At 47.0% G+C, this 17,370-nt stretch overlaps 1 protein-coding gene across 2 annotated transcripts in view; it reads left to right on the forward strand.

Moving 5' to 3' along the window:
• Positions 1 to 17,370, forward strand: part of IGFN1 (immunoglobulin like and fibronectin type III domain containing 1) — a 35,810-nt gene extending 18,440 nt beyond the window's left edge. Inside the window, exons 13-26 of one of the 2 annotated variants that reach the window (XM_062624880.1) lie at positions 356 to 1,006; positions 1,085 to 4,999; positions 6,220 to 6,344; positions 7,062 to 7,203; positions 7,712 to 8,008; positions 8,475 to 8,774; positions 9,810 to 9,983; positions 10,780 to 10,908; positions 11,393 to 11,695; positions 12,080 to 12,168; positions 13,297 to 13,492; positions 14,051 to 14,350; positions 14,605 to 14,931; positions 16,196 to 17,370. In XM_062624880.1, the coding sequence (XP_062480864.1) occupies positions 356 to 1,006; positions 1,085 to 4,999; positions 6,220 to 6,344; positions 7,062 to 7,203; positions 7,712 to 8,008; positions 8,475 to 8,774; positions 9,810 to 9,983; positions 10,780 to 10,908; positions 11,393 to 11,695; positions 12,080 to 12,168; positions 13,297 to 13,492; positions 14,051 to 14,350; positions 14,605 to 14,931; positions 16,196 to 16,209 (6,962 nt within the window). In that variant the 3' untranslated portion in view covers positions 16,210 to 17,370. Of the gene's footprint in view, positions 1 to 355; positions 5,000 to 6,219; positions 6,345 to 7,061; positions 7,204 to 7,711; positions 8,009 to 8,474; positions 8,775 to 9,809; positions 9,984 to 10,779; positions 10,909 to 11,392; positions 11,696 to 12,079; positions 12,169 to 13,296; positions 13,493 to 14,050; positions 14,351 to 14,604; positions 14,932 to 16,195 lie in introns of those variants that run through there. The other variant, XM_062624879.1, reaches the window with a different exon arrangement.

Genomic DNA, 17,370 nt, shown 5'->3' on the forward strand with positions numbered 1-17,370 from the left:
TGGGTCCCAGCTACAATCTAAGCGCCTCTGAAGTAGACCTGTTGTGCTGGAAATGTGCCTTGGTTTAATCCTCTTTTTGCTTGCTTGGGTTTCTTTAACAAGCACATTTCCACTCACTGTGATTGTGTCTTCAACTGAGAAGTGGCAGATTAGGTGTGAATGTGACACTGAAAAGAATCAGGACTTGAACTGAAATGTATTTATCATGTCCCAGAATGGAACTGTAACAAACGCTGCCACATTCTTGTTGTATTGATTCAGTACATGACTTATTCATTGTTCTCTTTTTCTTTCCCCCCCCCTCTTTTCCTGTAAATTCTATCTCCTCCAATCAAACCATGCATCTTCAATACAGATGCCAAAGGAAAGGGGAGACCAGGTGAAGCAGAAGAAAGCTCTGAGTGGCTGGAAGAGACATTGCCAAAGAGAGACTGGGCAAAGAAACTTCGACAGGGAGAATCTATTGGTGATGGAGATCATCTCATGGACACTGAGGAGGAAAAAGATGGCTGGTACAGAAATGGTCAAGGAGGAAGCCAAGGCCACTCTGTTGATGCTAATGGAAGCCATAGATTTTTGGGAAAGGCTGGGCTACGCAGAGCCAACAGAAATGAAAGTATGGGGGGTGGGCAGTTTTCTGAAGCAGATCTAGATGGAGACACCATGGCAAGTGATGGGAGTATTTTGGGATGGAAAGGCTTTGGAGGCAAAAGTGGATTAAGGCCTTTCCAAGGCAAGGATTCTATGGCAGGCAGAGAAGATACTGGTGATGAATCGAGAGCAGTAGGTGAATGGAATTCTGTGGATGGCAGAGGTGGTGTTATCCTACGTAGTGCTAAAGTTGGCATGGCTGATGGAGAAGGTGTGGGCTTTCAGCATGACAAGGATGGTAAATTAGGTGATAGTAGTTACAGAGCTGGCTTTGGGGGTGTTGGGAGATCAGGTGCTGCTGGTGGAAGTTCTGAGGTAGATGGACTTGATCCTGATTCAACCGGAGTGGGAAATGGTAAGGATGGCTCCTTCAGAAGGACTAGTCCGTGGACTGGAGCTAGAAAGAATGCTGCAGGCACCGAGACTGCAGGAGGAATGAGGTCCCCCTATGGCAAGGATGGTCTGCCAGCTGTGGTTGATAGGGATGGAGCAAGCATAAACACAGAAGGACAAATAGGGATCCCGTATGGTGAAGATGGCCTGGCACTTCATGCTAGAGGTCACTTAGGTCAGACAGGAAGGTCTGGCTTGCTGTATGGTCCAGGTGGAACTCCAGTTGGAGATAAGGCTACATCTGGTGCAGGTGGCAGTTCTATAGGGGAAATGGAGGCTTTGTATGGTCCAGATGGTTGGCCACTTAGACAAGGTGCTGCTGTAGCTGGTGCAGGAGGAGCTGGATCTAAATATGGAAAGGATGGTCTCCCAGTTGGACCGGGATTCGGTGATGCTGGTATACCTGGTGCAACTGGTGCAGGAGGAGTTGGGTCTCCATATGGAAAGGATGGTCTCCCAGTTGGAGCTGGCATAGGTGGTGCAGGGAGAGTTGGATCTCCATATGGAAAGGATGGTCTCCCAGTTGGAGCTGGCATAGCTGGTGCAGGGGGAGTTGGATCTCCATACGGAAAGGATGGTCTCCCAGTTGGAACTGGCCTTAGTGGTGCTGGTGTACCTGGTGCAGGGGGAGTTGGGTCTCCATATGGAAAGGATGGTCTCCCAGTTGGAGCTGGCCTTAGTGGTGCTGGTGTAGGTGGTGCAGGAGGAGTTGGATCTCCATATGGGAACGATGGTTTCCCAGTTGGAGCTGGCCTTAGTGGTGCTGGTGTAGCTGGTGCAGGGGGAGTTGGATCTCCATATGGGAAGGATGGTCTCCCAGTTGGAGCTGGATTTGGTGGTGCTGGTGCGGGTGGTGGAGAAGGACCTGGGTCTCCCTATGGAAGGGATGGTCTCCCAGTTGGAGCTGCCATAGGTGCTGCTGGTGTAGGTGGTGCAGGGGGAGTTGGGTCACCATATGGAAAGGATGGTCTCCCAGTTGGAGCTGGCCTTGGTGGTGCTGGTGTAGGTGGTGCAGGGGGAGTTGGGTCTCCATATGGGAAGGATGGTCTCCCAGTTGGAGCTGGATTTGGTGGTGCTGGTGTAGCTGGTGCAGGAGGAGTTGGATCTCCATATGGGAAGGATGGTCTCCCAGTTGGAGCTGGGTTTGGTGGTGCTGGTGTAGGTGGTGCAGGAGGAGTTGGATCTCGATATGGAAAGGATGGTGTCCCAGCTGGAGCTGGCATAGCTGGTGCTGGTGTAGGTGGTGCAGGAGGAGCTGGGTCTCCATATGGAAAGGATGGTCTCCCAGTTGGAGCTGGATTTGGTGGTGCTGGTGTAGGTGGTGCAGGGGGAGTTGGATCTCCATATGGAAAGGATGGTCTCCCAGTTGGAGCTGGCATAGCTGGTGCAGGGGGAGTTGGGTCTCCATATGGAAAGGATGGTCTCCCAGTTGGACCGGGATTTGGTGGTGCTGGTGTAGGTGGTGCAGGGGGAGTTGGATCTCCATATGGAAAGGATGGTCTCCCAGTTGGAGCTGGATTTGGTGGTGCTGGTGTAGGTGGTGCAGGAGGAGTTGGATCTCCATATGGGAAGGATGGTCTCCCAGTTGGAGCTGGATTTGGTGGTGCTGGTGTAGCTGGTGCAGGAGGAGTTGGATCTCCATATGGGAAGGATGGTCTCCCAGTTGGAGCTGGATTTGGTGGTGCTGGTGTAGCTGGTGCAGGAGGAGTTGGATCTCCATATGGGAAGGATGGTCTCCCAGTTGGAGCTGGATTTGGTGGTGCTGGTGTAGCTGGTGCAGGAGGAGTTGGATCTCCATATGGGAAGGATGGTCTCCCAGTTGGAGCTGGATTTGGTGGTGCTGGTGTAGCTGGTGCAGGAGGACCTGGGTCTCCCTATGGAAGGGATGGTCTCCCCATTGGAGCTGGCTTTGGTGGTGCTGGTGCAGGTGGTGCAGGGGGAGTTGGATCTCCATATGGGAAGGATGGTCTCCCCGTTGGAGCTGCCATAGGTGGTGTTGGTGTACCTGGTGCAGGAGGAGTTGCGTCTTCATACGGAAAGGATGGTCTCCCAGTTGGAGCTGGATTTGGTGGTGCTGGTGCAGGTGGTGCAGGAGGACCTGGGTCTCCCTATGGAAGGGATGGTCTCCCAGTTGGAGCTGCCATAGGTGCTGCTGGTGTAGGTGGTGCAGGGGGAGTTGGGTCACCATATGGGAAGGATGGTCTCCCAGTTGGAGCTGGCCTTGGTGGTGCTGGTGTAGGTGGTGCAGGAGGAGTTGGATCTCCATATGGAAAGGATGGTCTCCCAGTTGGAGCTGGATTTGGTGGTGCTGGTGTAGCTGGTGCAGGAGGAGTTGGATCTCCATATGGAAAGGATGGTCTCCCAGTTGGAGCTGACCTTGGTGTTGCTGGTGTACCTGGTGCAGGAGGAGTTGGATCTCCATATGGAAAGGATGGTGTCCCAGTTGGAGCTGGCTTTGGTGCTGCTGGTGTAGGTGGTGCAGGAGGAGTTGGGTCTCCATATGGAAAGGATGGTGTCCCAGCTGGAGCTGGTGTAGGTGGTGCTGGTGTAGCTGGTGCAGGGGGAGTTGGATCTCCATATGGAAAGGATGGTCTCCCAGTTGGAGCTGGATTTGGTGGTGCTGGTGTAGCTGGTGCAGGAGGAGTTGGATCTCCATATGGAAAGGATGGTCTCCCAGCTGGAGCTGGCTTTGGTGCTGCTGGTGTAGGTGGTGCAGGAGGAGTTGGGTCTCCATATGGAAAGGATGGTCTCCCAGCTGGAGCTGGCATAGCTGGTGCTGGTGTAGGTGGTGCCGGGGGAGTTGGATCTCCATATGGAAAGGATGGTCTCCCAGCTGGAGCTGGCATAGCTGGTGCTGGTGTAGGTGGTGCTGGGGGAGTTGGATCTCCATATGGAAAGGATGGTCTCCCAGTTGGGGCTGGCATAGCTGGTGCTGGTGTAGGTGGTGCAGGAGGAGTTGGGTCTCCATATGGGAAGGATGGTCTCCCAGTTGGAGCTGGCTTTGGTGGTGCTGGTGTAGGTGGTGCAGGGGGAGTTGGGTCTCCATATGGAAAGGATGGTCTCCCAGTTGGAGCTGGCTTTGGTGGTGCTGGTGTAGGTGGTGCAGGGGGAGTTGGGTCCCCATATAGAAAGGATGGTCTCCCAGTTGGAGCTGGCTTTGGTGGTGCTGGTGTAGCTGGTGCAGAGGTAGTAGGATCTCTGTATGGAAAGGCTGGTGTCCCACGTGTGGGTGCGGCAGGCTCTGGTGGTTTTCGTTTGGGAGGTGCAGAAGTAATGGGGTCTCACCATGGCAGGGATTCTGTGCCTAGCAAAGCTGCAGGTTATGCAGGTGGAGCAGGAAATGTCTTTTCCTCAGAACTTGGTGGTGTAGGTAGATCTGCAGTGAGGGATACTGCATCTCCCTATGGCAAGGACAGTGTGTCAGCTGGAGCCAGGGCTGGTGTGGATGGCATTGGGAGTTTGAGAGGTGATGAGAAGGGGTTACGTTCTGGAGGTGGTAAGGAAGATGTGATAGGTGCCGATGGACGTGGGGGTGAATATGGGCTGGATTCACGTCCTGGCAAGTCTTCTACTGGACGTGAAACCGGAAAGGGCACTGCCAGTGATTTCAGATCAGGGAGTAAAGGTTCATCTGATGACAGAGGTTCACTTTCACGTGAAGGAGCTGCCAGGGGTGGAGGCAGAGATCTAGGGCAGTTACGGTCCCTTCATGGCCCTAAATCTGCCTTTGGAGGGGCAGCGAGTAAATCCCTTAACAGATTTGCTGGTGGGAGGAGTTCAGGTAGGTTTGGTCAAGGTTCATTGGATTATGGTCAGATGTCAGCTCATTATGGTGGACTTCCTTCGATAAACCAGCGGAAAGAGGAACCCAGCCTTGATTTTAAAACAAATGATTTCTTGAAGAACATAGAAAGTGTGGAAAAAAGGCGACATTATTGCCTTGATGATCTGAAAGGTATGTGTCTAATCCATGGCTTCTGTCCTCCTGGGCTTTGCATGTTGATCCTCACATCCCTAATCCTGGAGAGAAATGGGATCTTATGCTTTAGAGAACTGCAGCTATATGTCACAATTTGGTTATACTATGATCTGTTCCTAATTCTACCACTGATTTGCTGTTGGACCTCACACGATTTGCTCAGCTTGCACTCCTTAAAAGTCTAAATTCTCTTTGTTTAAATTATCTAAACCAGGTATCATCTGTTCAATCAAATATCTGATTCAGGTCCACATGGAGCAGACTTGAGTTCACAGACATTAATTCCCATAGTGTTTCAAGGAATATGGCCATGCTTCTTTGATGATGTTCCAATTTAAAACTTACTGTATCACTTTATTTGTCCTAAGATCTAGTGTAGATATCTTTTCTTCCAAGTTCTGGGAACAAATCTGTGCCTGCGTATAATGGATCAATAGACTCATTGGGCCTGATTTAAAGTGCTCTTTTCTCTTGTAACATTAGAAGTAATAAGGTGTTGCATATAGTAGAAGGAGAGTAAAGTGTATGCAGCCATTTGACTGAGACCAATGGCTACACTGGCAAGATGATACTGTGAAAATACCTTCCACTAGACAGGTTGCTCAAGGCCCTATCCAACCTGGTCTTGAACGCTTCCAGGGATGGGGCATACATATAAATAAGGGAGAAAATCAATGGAACTGGAGTTAATAGGGAAGGAGGTGGGGTGTTTATTAGAAAGGGGATGAGGGTGTTAATGGAGAGCAGGGGAAAGAGGGGGTAGAGTTAGTGACACTTGGGGCTGTTTAGGAGGAAGTGGTTGGGCAGTCCTATATCTGTTCAATGCAGAGAAAAGAGTATTCTGCAGTAGCCCAGTTTTCCCAATGGCTCCCATACAGGGAGCCAGGAAAATCAGCGGAGACTTAAAATAGCGAATCTGTAGATAGATGATGCAATCTGTGGCGAATCCATTCCCCATGAGGTTGATGTTGGGGCTATATTGTATGCCAGCCAGTTGGCATGTCCCCTCAGTGCAACGCGTTCATGCCAGCTGGCCCAAAGCCTTGTGGTACAAGAACCTGACATGACTACAGTATATATAGCCCCAAAAGCTCTCTGTTTTCCTCCTGTGCACATGCATTTTCATCTATACATTTCTTTATCAGTGTTAACGCAGAGTTAGCATCTTCTCAACATCTTCCTTTCTGAATGTTCAGCGCCACGCTGTCATGTCAACAAACAGCTACTGAATGTCAGAGTCCTGAAAGGGGAACCAGCTGAGCTGTCTTGCACTGTCAGTAAAGATGGAGTGACAGGAACCTGGTTTAAAGATGGATTGAAGGTGGGTATCTTCTAAGTGCTGTATTCTTTGATGAGCTCTGCTCTCTGGCTCTACCTCTTAGGTGGTGCATCAAAGTGTCCTTCCCTCTACCAGTCTTACTCTAGTCTGAATACAGCCCTGGAAAGATTCTACAGGAGCCTGTTGATAATGAAATTCTTGATAGAAATCCAGCAAGGTTTCTCCCTTTTACTGCTGCAAACCAGTTTCATTCTTGCTGACCATAGGAGCCTTTGTGTTTGCCATTCGTTTTCATGGGTGGAGATGGTGTGGGGCACTTCCTTGCCATGCAATTCTTTTCTTTTGGTGAATGAGAGAAATGTGCAAAGAGCAAGGGGGAAATCTTCAAAGGATACTTCAGAGTGGTGTAAAGCAAAGAATGGTCTTTCAAATCAGTGCTTAAGGTCAAATGTAGGCATCCTATTCTAGGTTCCAACACACCACTGAATAGTAATTCCTGCTGTGGGATCCAGTCGTACTCGAACATGGACCCAAGTTTTTGTCATTAAGAATAGAAATAGAGAGCTTGGACATTGTACTAAAATGTTCTTTTAATGGACTTTAAATCAAGCCTTTGTGGTGAATATGTTGATGATGTTTCTGCAACATTACTGGATGAGTAACCTCAGAATATTACTGTAATTAAACATGTGTCATTCCTAAGCCTTTTCAGTTACATCTCAATTTCTTGTGTTTTGCTTTCTGTGCTTCACCTCGTAGTTAACCAGCATGGAGGGAGTCTGCTTTAAAAAGGAAGGTCTAGTCCACAAACTGGTTATTGACAAAGTGGAAGATATTCACGCTGGGAAGTACAGGTTTGAAAGTGGAGATATAAAAACCGAAGCTTCAATTTTTGTTGAAGGTGAGTCTACTCAAACTGCCAATGCAGCGTGCTGGGCTTGATGGGCTTTAAACAGAACACTTCTTCTCAGAGACCTATTGCTGGTTATTGAGAACTTTATTATAAAGAATAACTATGTAAATGGGAGATGGTTTTCATACAGGTTAGTGCCTTTTGTCTTTACAGATTTAAGTAGGGAGCTTTCCTGAATAGCTTCTATTACCTCAGAGATTTTGGGGTGCACTAATGCTTTAACAGGCAAGATTCCTCATTCATGTGTTCAGTCTATTTCCTATGAGAGATTTGCTCCCATGAAAAGGATGGTGTGATACCAAATACACCTTATGATGATCATCCCCTAGCAAAGTACATGAATGTATATGAAACACTGAGCGTGCAACTAAAGGTGAAGGTACAAATATGAGCTTCTAAGCGTTATTTGCAGCATCAAGAGGGAAGCCCTTCCCTCCAAGGTAAGCCTTATCCTCTTTGAATTGCAGATTTTAATGACCTTGTATGGCCTGCTTAGATCCTCCACAGGTTGACAAAGTGCTCCTCAAAAACTTAACGAGTGTTCCTACTGTGGCCAAGGCAGGGCAGAACGTAACCATCAAGATCCCTTTTGAGGGCCGGCTGCCAATCAGAGCAGCTTGGCTGAAGGACAAGATGGAGCTAGCAGATGACACAAGGATCCGTGTTGATAAAACAGACACCTTTACCAAGCTGTCCATCTCCAGCAGCGAGAGAAAGGATGCTGGGGATTACAAAGTCAGGCTGAAGAATGACAGTGGGGTCCTGGAGATCAACTTAAAACTTGTGGTATTTGGTAAGAGCCCCCTAATATCCACTGTGGTTTTCATGGTAAAGCTGAGGCAGGAAATCCATTAACACTGGTAACAATCTTATTTAGAGTTACCAGGTATTATCCCAAGATGAATTTCTCATCAAACCAGAGTACAAGCCAAGATTGCTGATGTTTTTCTTAGTCCAAGGTGACACGGATCTGGTTTGGTTTTGCATGGCATCAGCAGGTGGGTTTTGAATGTTGGGCAGCTGTGGGAGATGGGACTATGTGCAAGAGGCAAATCTAAAATAGATGATCAAGGCCAAATTCAGCCCTACCATAAATGTCTGAGCTCTTTTGGAAGACCAGAAATGGTGCTCCTCCTTTATAAGCAGGCTGAATTGGTGCAGTGCTTATGAGAGTAATGAGAGCATGGAGGAAGGGCCTGGCTTCCACCCAGCTGCTGAGCAGGAGGCAGCTCATTGACTCTCTGTGTTCATCTTTTCAGACAAGCCCCAACCGCCTACAGGGCCCATCAAAATCGTGGAGAGCTCTGCAAACGACATCACCATTCAGTGGAAGCCCCCAAAGGATGATGGGGGCAAACCAGTGCAAAACTACATCATTGAGAGACAGCAGGTGGGCAAGGACGAGTGGGTGACTTTGGGAGAAAGCCCCAGGAGCTGCACCACCTTCACTACCAACAAAGTGGAGCAAGACATGAGCTACTACTTCAGGGTGAGAGCTGTGAATGCCGAGGGCACCAGCGATGCGCTGGAATCGGAGGAAGTGAAGGCTGTCAGTAAGGGTAAGGAAGAACTTTCCATAATGGTGTTCAACAACCATCTGGGAAATTCACTGTCAAAGACGACATCAAGGGAATCTCACTGCATTTCAGATGTTGCTACAGACCTAAACTTGAATTGCAGCTCTGAAGTCTGTGGAGATTGCACATCAAGACTAGAAGTTTTCTGCAGGCTTTGGTGATGCTGAGTGGGGTGGTGTTAGGTTCTCAGTTCTGCTCCATTCTGAACTGGGAAGTGAGTTTCATAGGGGAAATGCAACACTGCATGAAGATCCAAGAATGTTTTTCCCAGGGTGGCTACACAGGGAACATGTGAGGCCTTTTCTTAACTCCATAGGCCAAGGAATGTCTCCCTTTTGTGCAGCAGTTTTCAGCATGATGACTTCATTCCCCTGATTTCCAAACATCTAATTCTATTCTTTGTCGTAGAATCATAGAATAGTTAGGGTTGGAAAGGACCTTAAGATCATCTGGTTCCAACCCCTCTGCCATGGGCAGGGACACCTCACACTAAACCATCTCACCCAAGGCTTTGTCCAACCTTGTCCTTCCATGAGTTTAAATACTAGACCACTTTTGCCATGAGCATGAATGTAGTACTGGAGAGAAAGCAATGCTCTGATTCTGATTTTCATCTTTCTACATTCTTCTCATGATCATGAGAAGACCTGCATTTTGAATGCGTTAGCAGAGGGCTAAGAAAAGCTATTCTGTTTCTGGTTTTTACCATTAAAAGCAGGAATGATGCTGTCTTTATCTTACCATGTAAGAATGATATTCCTCACTCTGTAGGCTGACAGTGGAATTGTCACTTGCGATGGCAGCAGGTCATTAATGAAAACAAAATTGAGGAACACAGGTCCATGTTGAATTCTCTTTGTGTGGGGGATAGGATCCACAACCTCAGGTCTCAGTCAGGCTTTCAAAACACATCCGCATGAATACCTTGGGGCAATCAGAATGAGAAATGCCATAGAGCACTTTGTCACCTTGCAATGAAAACGTAGCTATAATAACGAAACATTGACCTCTTCCTAGCTACGCCTGGTGCCCCAGATCCCCCTGAGGTTGTCAGTGCCAGCAGAGACGCCATCACAATATCCTGGAAAGCACCTCAGAAAAGCGGCAGTTCCCGAATTGTGGGGTATCTCGTTCAGAAGCGCAAGAAGGGTACCATGACCTGGCTGCCAGTCAACAGCGTGCCTATAGCAGGTGGGTTGCTTAAATCCTGGAGCAGACTGGAGGACCTGGAGAAGGCAAAAAGGTCAGCTGGGTTCTGAAGCTGCTGAGGATCTTACACCTTCTCACACCAGTGTTTCCCCTCTAATTCCTGAGCTGCTGCCTGTCCCCATCGCAACCACGTTCCTCCTGTATGAAGTTTTACCTTCTTCTCTTTCATAGGGTATATGTTTTCCCCCAACTACATTCTTCTCACAACTAAGGTTTCACAGCTGTACCACAGCAAATCCAGCTCTTGGGTTTATATACAGCCGAATGCCTGGGATTAGGAGGATTATGATCCAGCATATGGCTGGAGTGCAGACAAGCTCACTGCTGCACCCTCTATAAACAAACTGATGTCTTCAGTTTCTGGAGCTAAAGTCTTCATTCCATGTGTGGAACTACTGTCCTTAGTCCTTGCACTAGGACCTTGGCAGACAGGAATTTATAAATGCAAGGACTATGTAAATACAATATACAAATGCAACGAATATATAAATGCAAGTAAGTGGTGTTTTGGTTGTAGCTAGCATTATCTATCAGGTGAAAACTAGGACTTCTTATCTGGTATAGAAGAGTTTAGGATTATCCCATGAGGAAAAGCAGTATTTATCCTTTTTTTCAAACTTAATAGCTCTCAAGTGCTGTTTGATTTGAAAGGAAATACAATGAACACGCTCCAGAAGCATGCACTTGGAGAGGGAAGGGCAGGGGAATCAGTGACAGCATTTATATGTGACTCCTGATGGCATACATCTGAGCCAACACTCTCCTTTTCATTCTGCAGACAAGAAGCTGGAGATGACCAATCTCAAGAAAGGTCTGCAGTATGAGTTCCGCGTGGCAGCTGTCAATGCTGCAGGCACAGGAGATGCCAGTGAACCGTCAAAGCCTGTCTTTGCACGGGATTCCACAAGTAAGTGCACTGCCCCCCATCCTTCTGGCTTGGAATTGGTACATCTGAATGCAGACTGGTGATGTTAGTGGAGAGAGGATGGCTTCAAGTGCTTGGTAAAGGTATGTGAAGATCAAATAATTGGGAACATTTCATGGCAATGGATAGAATCCATTGTCAGCATGAGGAAGGAATGGCAGGATTTCCTGTGCTATGTCTTAGTCAAGATGTGGCAGACTCCATGTATGGGGGAGATGTACAGTGTGGAGAAGTATTCAGGATGGGCTGCAGACTGTTTCAGGGTTGATATCCAGTACGCTTCAAGTATGTAACCTGCTTTAAGTGGCCCTGCCTTGGCAGGGGAGTTGGACTAGATGATCTCCAGAGGTCCCTTCCAACCCTAATGATTCTGTGACCCTGTAATGTTGGGGAATCTCAGGAAGTGACTGAAGAAAAGGGGACAAAATTCCTAAAAAAATAACTTAAATAAAATTTCTCTTTTCAGAATCTCTAGGTCAAGTGCAGGACCTTCAAGTGAGCAGCAGTGACAGCTCTAGTATCACCTTGACATGGAAGAGACCTGAAACGAACGATGGGAGTGATGTGAAGGGCTATGAAGTGGAAGTGCGGTCTTCTAACAACCTCAACTGGACCAAATGCAATGTTCTTCCCATAGAGACAACCACTTACACAGTCAAAGGCCTCCAAGCCAAGGAGATATACTTCCTGCGTGTGAGAGCCCTCAATGACAGTGGCCCAGGAGAAGCCGCAGAGCTTGAAGCTCTCCTTGGCCCTGCTCCCCCCGTCGGTAAGTCAAAGTGGGCTTTCAGAATGAGCAAGGTCATTCTATAGGCAACAGCATGCAGCCAAGGTCCGTAGGTCACTGACAAGCTTCTTTTAAGTCCCAGGCAGAAGGACAAGTACTGCATTGCTCCTCTACAGGACGGTCTTGTTTGGTCACATCATGAGGAAATTGAAGAGAACTGATAATAAATGTGCAATGCACAGTGCGCAGCTCCTGTTAAAGACTCATTATGACAAAACCCCCTCCAAAACTGCTTTTTCTCCTCTTTTCTTTCCAACTAGCTGTTGGGGAAGGCATTAGGAGCATATCAAACACAGGTGTGTGACTGTCAGCTGGAGACTGTAGTAATAATGTACAACTTTTCATTGCTATCACTGTCTTTTCCAGTTCCTCCAAGGTTACTAATAGATGACACAGTGAAAAGCTTCCTGGTTATAAAAGCAGGAAATACCATCCGAGTGAATATTCCCTTTGAAGTAAGTATTCAAACGTGTTAGTAAGAATTCCCCACCTGTTTTTATGTTGTACTCAATACCAGGCAGGAAAACTGAGCTTTCTTGGGGTGGAATTTTATTTACTAGACACTGGGCAGATTCTTTAAGCTGCATGTGCTGTGTATGCTCTCTGCATGTGGAAAACATGAGCAAGAATTCAGCTGTCACTCTTAGCATCAGTGCTATAAGAGATTAGGGTGACTCTTTAACCTCTGCAGATGGCACAGTGCTGGCCATCCAACCATCTCAATATTAGCATCATCTGGTACTCATCTGTCATACTTAGTTTAAAAATCAGTTCCCTCTGCCTCCCTCAGAAGACCTTGAGGTAATGTTTCTAGCCACATCTTAACTGTGTTTGTAATACTAAGCAGCAGGACTTCAGCTGTATGACTTGAGGAATGGATGCACTGAAATCCTGTCTGCTTAGACACAAGCTTGGAGTAGCACAGATAAAGTGTGGGATATCCAAAAGAGGAGAGACCAAAGATGGCATAATGGAAACAAAGACTTTGAGGATGTTTCTTCTTTTCAAAGCCAGCAGTAGAAAAGACTAACTACTGATGTCAGCTGTTTGTCCTGATGTCGCACACCTTGTTTGACATGGTTAACCTGGACAACTTATTCCAATAACAGTCTTAAAAGACACAGAGAAAGAGAGAGTTGCAAAGAAACTTTACAGCAGCCCTTTCTTTAGATCTCTTGCGTCCATCTTGCATCCATATTTCTAAATAGTACCTTAGGAAAATCACCATCCCTGGAAGTGTTCAAAAACTGAATAGACAAGGCCATCAGCAATATGGTTTAGTGATTGTCTTGGCCGTGGTGGGGTAATGGTTGGCCTTGATGATCTTAAAGGTCTTTTCCAACCTAATTGATTCTATGATTCTATGTAGGTACACATTTTTGCAGGTATACTTTGTCAACCTGCTCTAGTGAAAGGTGTCCCTGCCCGTGACAAGGGTTTTGGGACTAGATGAGTTTTAAGGTCCCTTCCAACCCAAACCAGTCTGGGATTCTATGATATGGGACAGGACAATGAAACTAAAGAATTAAAGCTGCAATCTGGAGGCAAAACAAGTGGGCCATAACTTGTGCTTTTCTTTACAGGGGTCTCCAGACCCAGTGGTGACCTGGTTAAAGGATGGGCATCCTCTTCCAAGCCAGGCTACAATAAAAACCAAAGATGATACCACGCAGCTGCTGATTGGAGCAGCTGAGTTCACTGACAGCGGCACCTACACCGTTGAGCTCCAGAATGGGTTAGGGAAAAGAGAAACGTTCAGCTTCCAAGTTCAAGTTACAGGTGACTCCCTCACTACCAGATATCCATGTAGATTTACTGCAGGTAGACCACAAACTGAGTTGATCGTGGTGAGCACTGGTGCAATTCAGTGCAGTTTTCCATGGGATTGGGTGGTGTCTGCAGGACAGAGTAATCCAGTGGTTAAAATGACACCTGGTTTCCCAAGTGACTTTGCTTAAATAGGGGAGTGCAAAACACAGGAGAGCAGATCATACCCGTGGTAACAGTCTACGGTTAGGCAGCAGCAGGCTGTAGGACATTTAGTCATAGCTACTACATCTCTATACGCTGTCTCACCAGGAGGTGAAAACATTCAGCTGTACCACCCTCATCTCCTCCCTATAAGAAGGGAAGAGCCAAGCAATGCAGATGTAATGTGGCAGAAGTGCAGTTAATAGCTAATGAGTTGGTGTGACTGGCGAAGGAATCAAATCTTGTCCTTTCTAATGGCCAGGCTGTTTACTCAGCCCCCAGAACTAGAACATACTCCAAGTTTTTAGGGTTCTATACTGTGCCACTTTCCCTACATCTTTGATGCTATTTGCCTTCATCTGACAGATATCCCGCAATCGCCTGGACCTATTCAACTGCAAGAGAATGTGCCAAACACAGTGACAGTCACCTGGGAGCCATCAGCATCCGAGAAATGGGAGAGAGATCTCTACTACACAGTCCTGAAACGTGAATCACAGAAGGGCACATGGCGTGTGGTGGGCGACCTGATCTACACCAACAAGTTCACGTTCACCCGCCTGATCCCAGGCCGGGACTACTACTTTAGAGTTGTGGCAAAAAACAACTTGGGAACCAGTGGTCCATCTGAAACTGTGCAGCCTTGGCGAATCCGGAAACCAAAGGGTAAATCAGCTTTTACAGGTGTTTGTGTGTGCTGTCCTGCTTTGTTCCTTGTATTGTTTCTAACACACCATCCTGAAATGGGGGTGGTCGCCTGGGAATGTTTAGTTGCCTAGAGAATGCACAGGGACACCCTAAGACCTTCCAGTGGGGCAGGGAAGGAAGTGTCATGACTGAAAGTCAGTCCTTTAACCGCTGCCTTCTCTTGCTGTGGAGCAGTATCTGAGCCATGTTTTTATGCTGCTTGTCATTTACAGCTGAGTTTCACATCAAACCTCAGAAGTACAAGGGAGTTAATCAAAACCAGCCCCCGAGGTTCCTTGTCCCGTTGAAGCCTCACGTGGTGACCACCGGCAGCGAGTGCCACATGAGCTGTGCGGTTGGAGGCCATCCAGCTCCAAAGATCAACTGGTACAAGGACAGTAGAGACCTCTCCACTGATCCCACCTATTTTTGCACGAACGACTTTGGAGTCTGCTCCCTGGTCATCCTGGGTGTCACGAAACAGGATGAAGGAGAATATATGGTAGAAGCCACCAACGAATCGGGCTGTGCGTTCAGCAAAGCCTTCCTCACTATTAAAGGTAACTACGATCCTTAATGCTCCTCTTCCTGCATGTCAAGATACATCACTGCTGTTAAGATGCCTTAAACTTGTAGCCATGCAGCTTTATTTACTGGCAAGAGCAATCTCTCATAAGGCAGTGGATATTTGAACTGCTTCATTGAATTTTTAATTATCTTACTAGTCATCAATTATGAAGTGAAATAGAATTGAAAAGGCAGGCATGAGAAAAGCTCTTGATTTTCCTACATGATCCAGGAATTTTGTTTTTCTTTTAGAAAAAAAATATCCCACCTTCATTTGTTAAGATAATGTCTCAGGTTTCTATAGTGCAGGAGATGCAGAGCAGAAGGTCCTGCAAGATGTGCAAGGTTGGGTGAAGCAGTGAGGAAAGAGCTGGTGTTATGTGGCCAAAGGGAATGAGAAAGGAGGAAAGAGAGCGATAAGGTGTAAGTTAAATAGGGCCATCCTGATGTGAGTAGAGAATCAGTGTGTTTGAGGATAGGACTGATCATAGAATCATAGAATAGTTAGGGTTGGAAAGGACCTTAAGATCATCCAGTTCCAACCCCCCTGCCATGGGCAGGGACACCTCACACTAAACCATGGCACCCAAGGCTCTGTCCAACCTGGCCTTGAACACTGCCAGGGATGGAGCATTCACAACCTCCCTGGGCAACCCATTCCAGTGCCTCAGCACTCTCACAGTAAAGAACTTCCTCCTTAGATCCAATCTAAACTTCCCCTGTTTCAGTTTGAACCCGTTACCCCTTGTCCTGTCACTGCAGTCCCTGATGAAGAGTCCCTCCCCAGCATCCCTATAGGCCCCCTTCAGATACTGGAAGCTGCTCTGAGGTCTCCACACAGCTTCTCTTCTCCAGGCTGAACAGCCCCAACTTTCTCAGCCTGGCTTCATACGGGAGGTGCTCCAGCCCCTGAGCACCCTCGTGGCCTCCTCTGGACTTGTTCCAACAGTTCCATGTCCTTTTTATGTTGAGGACACCAGAACTGCACACAATGCTCCAACTGAGGATGGTGTTCTTGTAGCTGTTCTTGTTCCTGATGGTGGGTTATGCTTTTAGATAAATACTGCTGGCGATTTTACTCAGTTCATTTTGAAATATCCTTTACTTTGAGCCATATATTTTCCTTTGAATGCAATTCAGAATACCTTGGTGGGATTATATGAGTGGAGAAATGGGTCAATTCAATCCCTGTAATCCTTTTGCAGACATCTCCCTTATTACAGTATTGAGCTACTTCTCTCTTCCTCTTCTTTTCAGACTCCACCCTGTAGCATGACCTTCCTGAGACCATCCCTGCACTGCTGTGTAAATATGAAGGGTTTTATTGAGAACTGGTCTACACAAAGGCTATGTCTTTCTTTGCAGATGTGTGTTATAGTCCGAGTGCTTTCGTTTTCAGATCCAGTAGTTACATTTGGAACATGATGCTGCACTGTAGCCAAAATTGGGGGAAAAAGCATTAAAAGAATTGTATCTCTTTGTAATGATCATGGCTTTCCACTAGACCTTTAAAGCACAGTTAGAAGCTTCAGGAGCACAGAAGATGAGAGGAAAAATAGTTGGCCAAAATGAAACTTTCCAAGGAGAACAAAGGTGGGAGAGATCATTCTGCCACCCCACTCACCTGTTGGCAGGCTGCAGCAAGAGTATTTCTTGACACCAAAGATCAATGAAGCCTTTTAGTGCGTGATTTTCTAATCCAAAGCAATCGTATCAGTTTCCATGTAATTCTCAGCAGGTTTCCTAATTGTGTTCTGCATTTATTCCACCGCCAGTAGCAGCCAAGTCTTTTATTTTCCTTAACCTCTAAGCTGAAACCAGGATCTGCCTGCTAGTTTTATCTGGGCTATAAAGGGATGCATCCTCAGATTGGCCAACATGGGGTAGTGCTACTCCCAGCAAAAATTCATTGATGGGAATGATTGGAAACCTAGAATCAATTGTATTTGTGTGTGCAGATCAATGCTGTACTTAGAAAATCTACTATAGCAAGTGCTGTAAACCAGGATGTATCTGTCCTAAACCATCACCTTTGAAACAGAACTGCCCCTACCTCATGTCCTTGCTGGAATGTTTTTGCCTAATGCAAAAAGAGGTTCAAAATCTTCCATGTTTGACCAGAAAGACGAGGTACCACCAGAGATCTTCTGCCATGGCTGGGGAATTCCACCACTGAGTGGAGGAGGAGACTGGAAAGCACAAATGTTATGAGGACTGTACGAACATACAGCCCTGGAGCCTTAGCACCAAAGGAACTTTGACAGCATCTAGACAACAGGAGAGCGTAGATCAAAGACTCAAAGGCACTGGATCCTCAGACCCAGTCAAACATTTATGTGGGGCTGAAATGTTCTTTCTGCTGCTATTTTGTACGATGTTGTAGACAAAGCAACAGTAGATTATGAAATTAAACCATAATTCAGGCAATTGCA

Source organism: Pezoporus occidentalis, unplaced genomic scaffold (genome assembly GCF_034315485.1).
Source record: "Pezoporus occidentalis ecotype Australia unplaced genomic scaffold, CSIRO_AGI_Poc_V1 ctg274, whole genome shotgun sequence".
Classification (NCBI taxonomy): domain Eukaryota; kingdom Metazoa; phylum Chordata; class Aves; order Psittaciformes; family Psittacidae; genus Pezoporus; species Pezoporus occidentalis.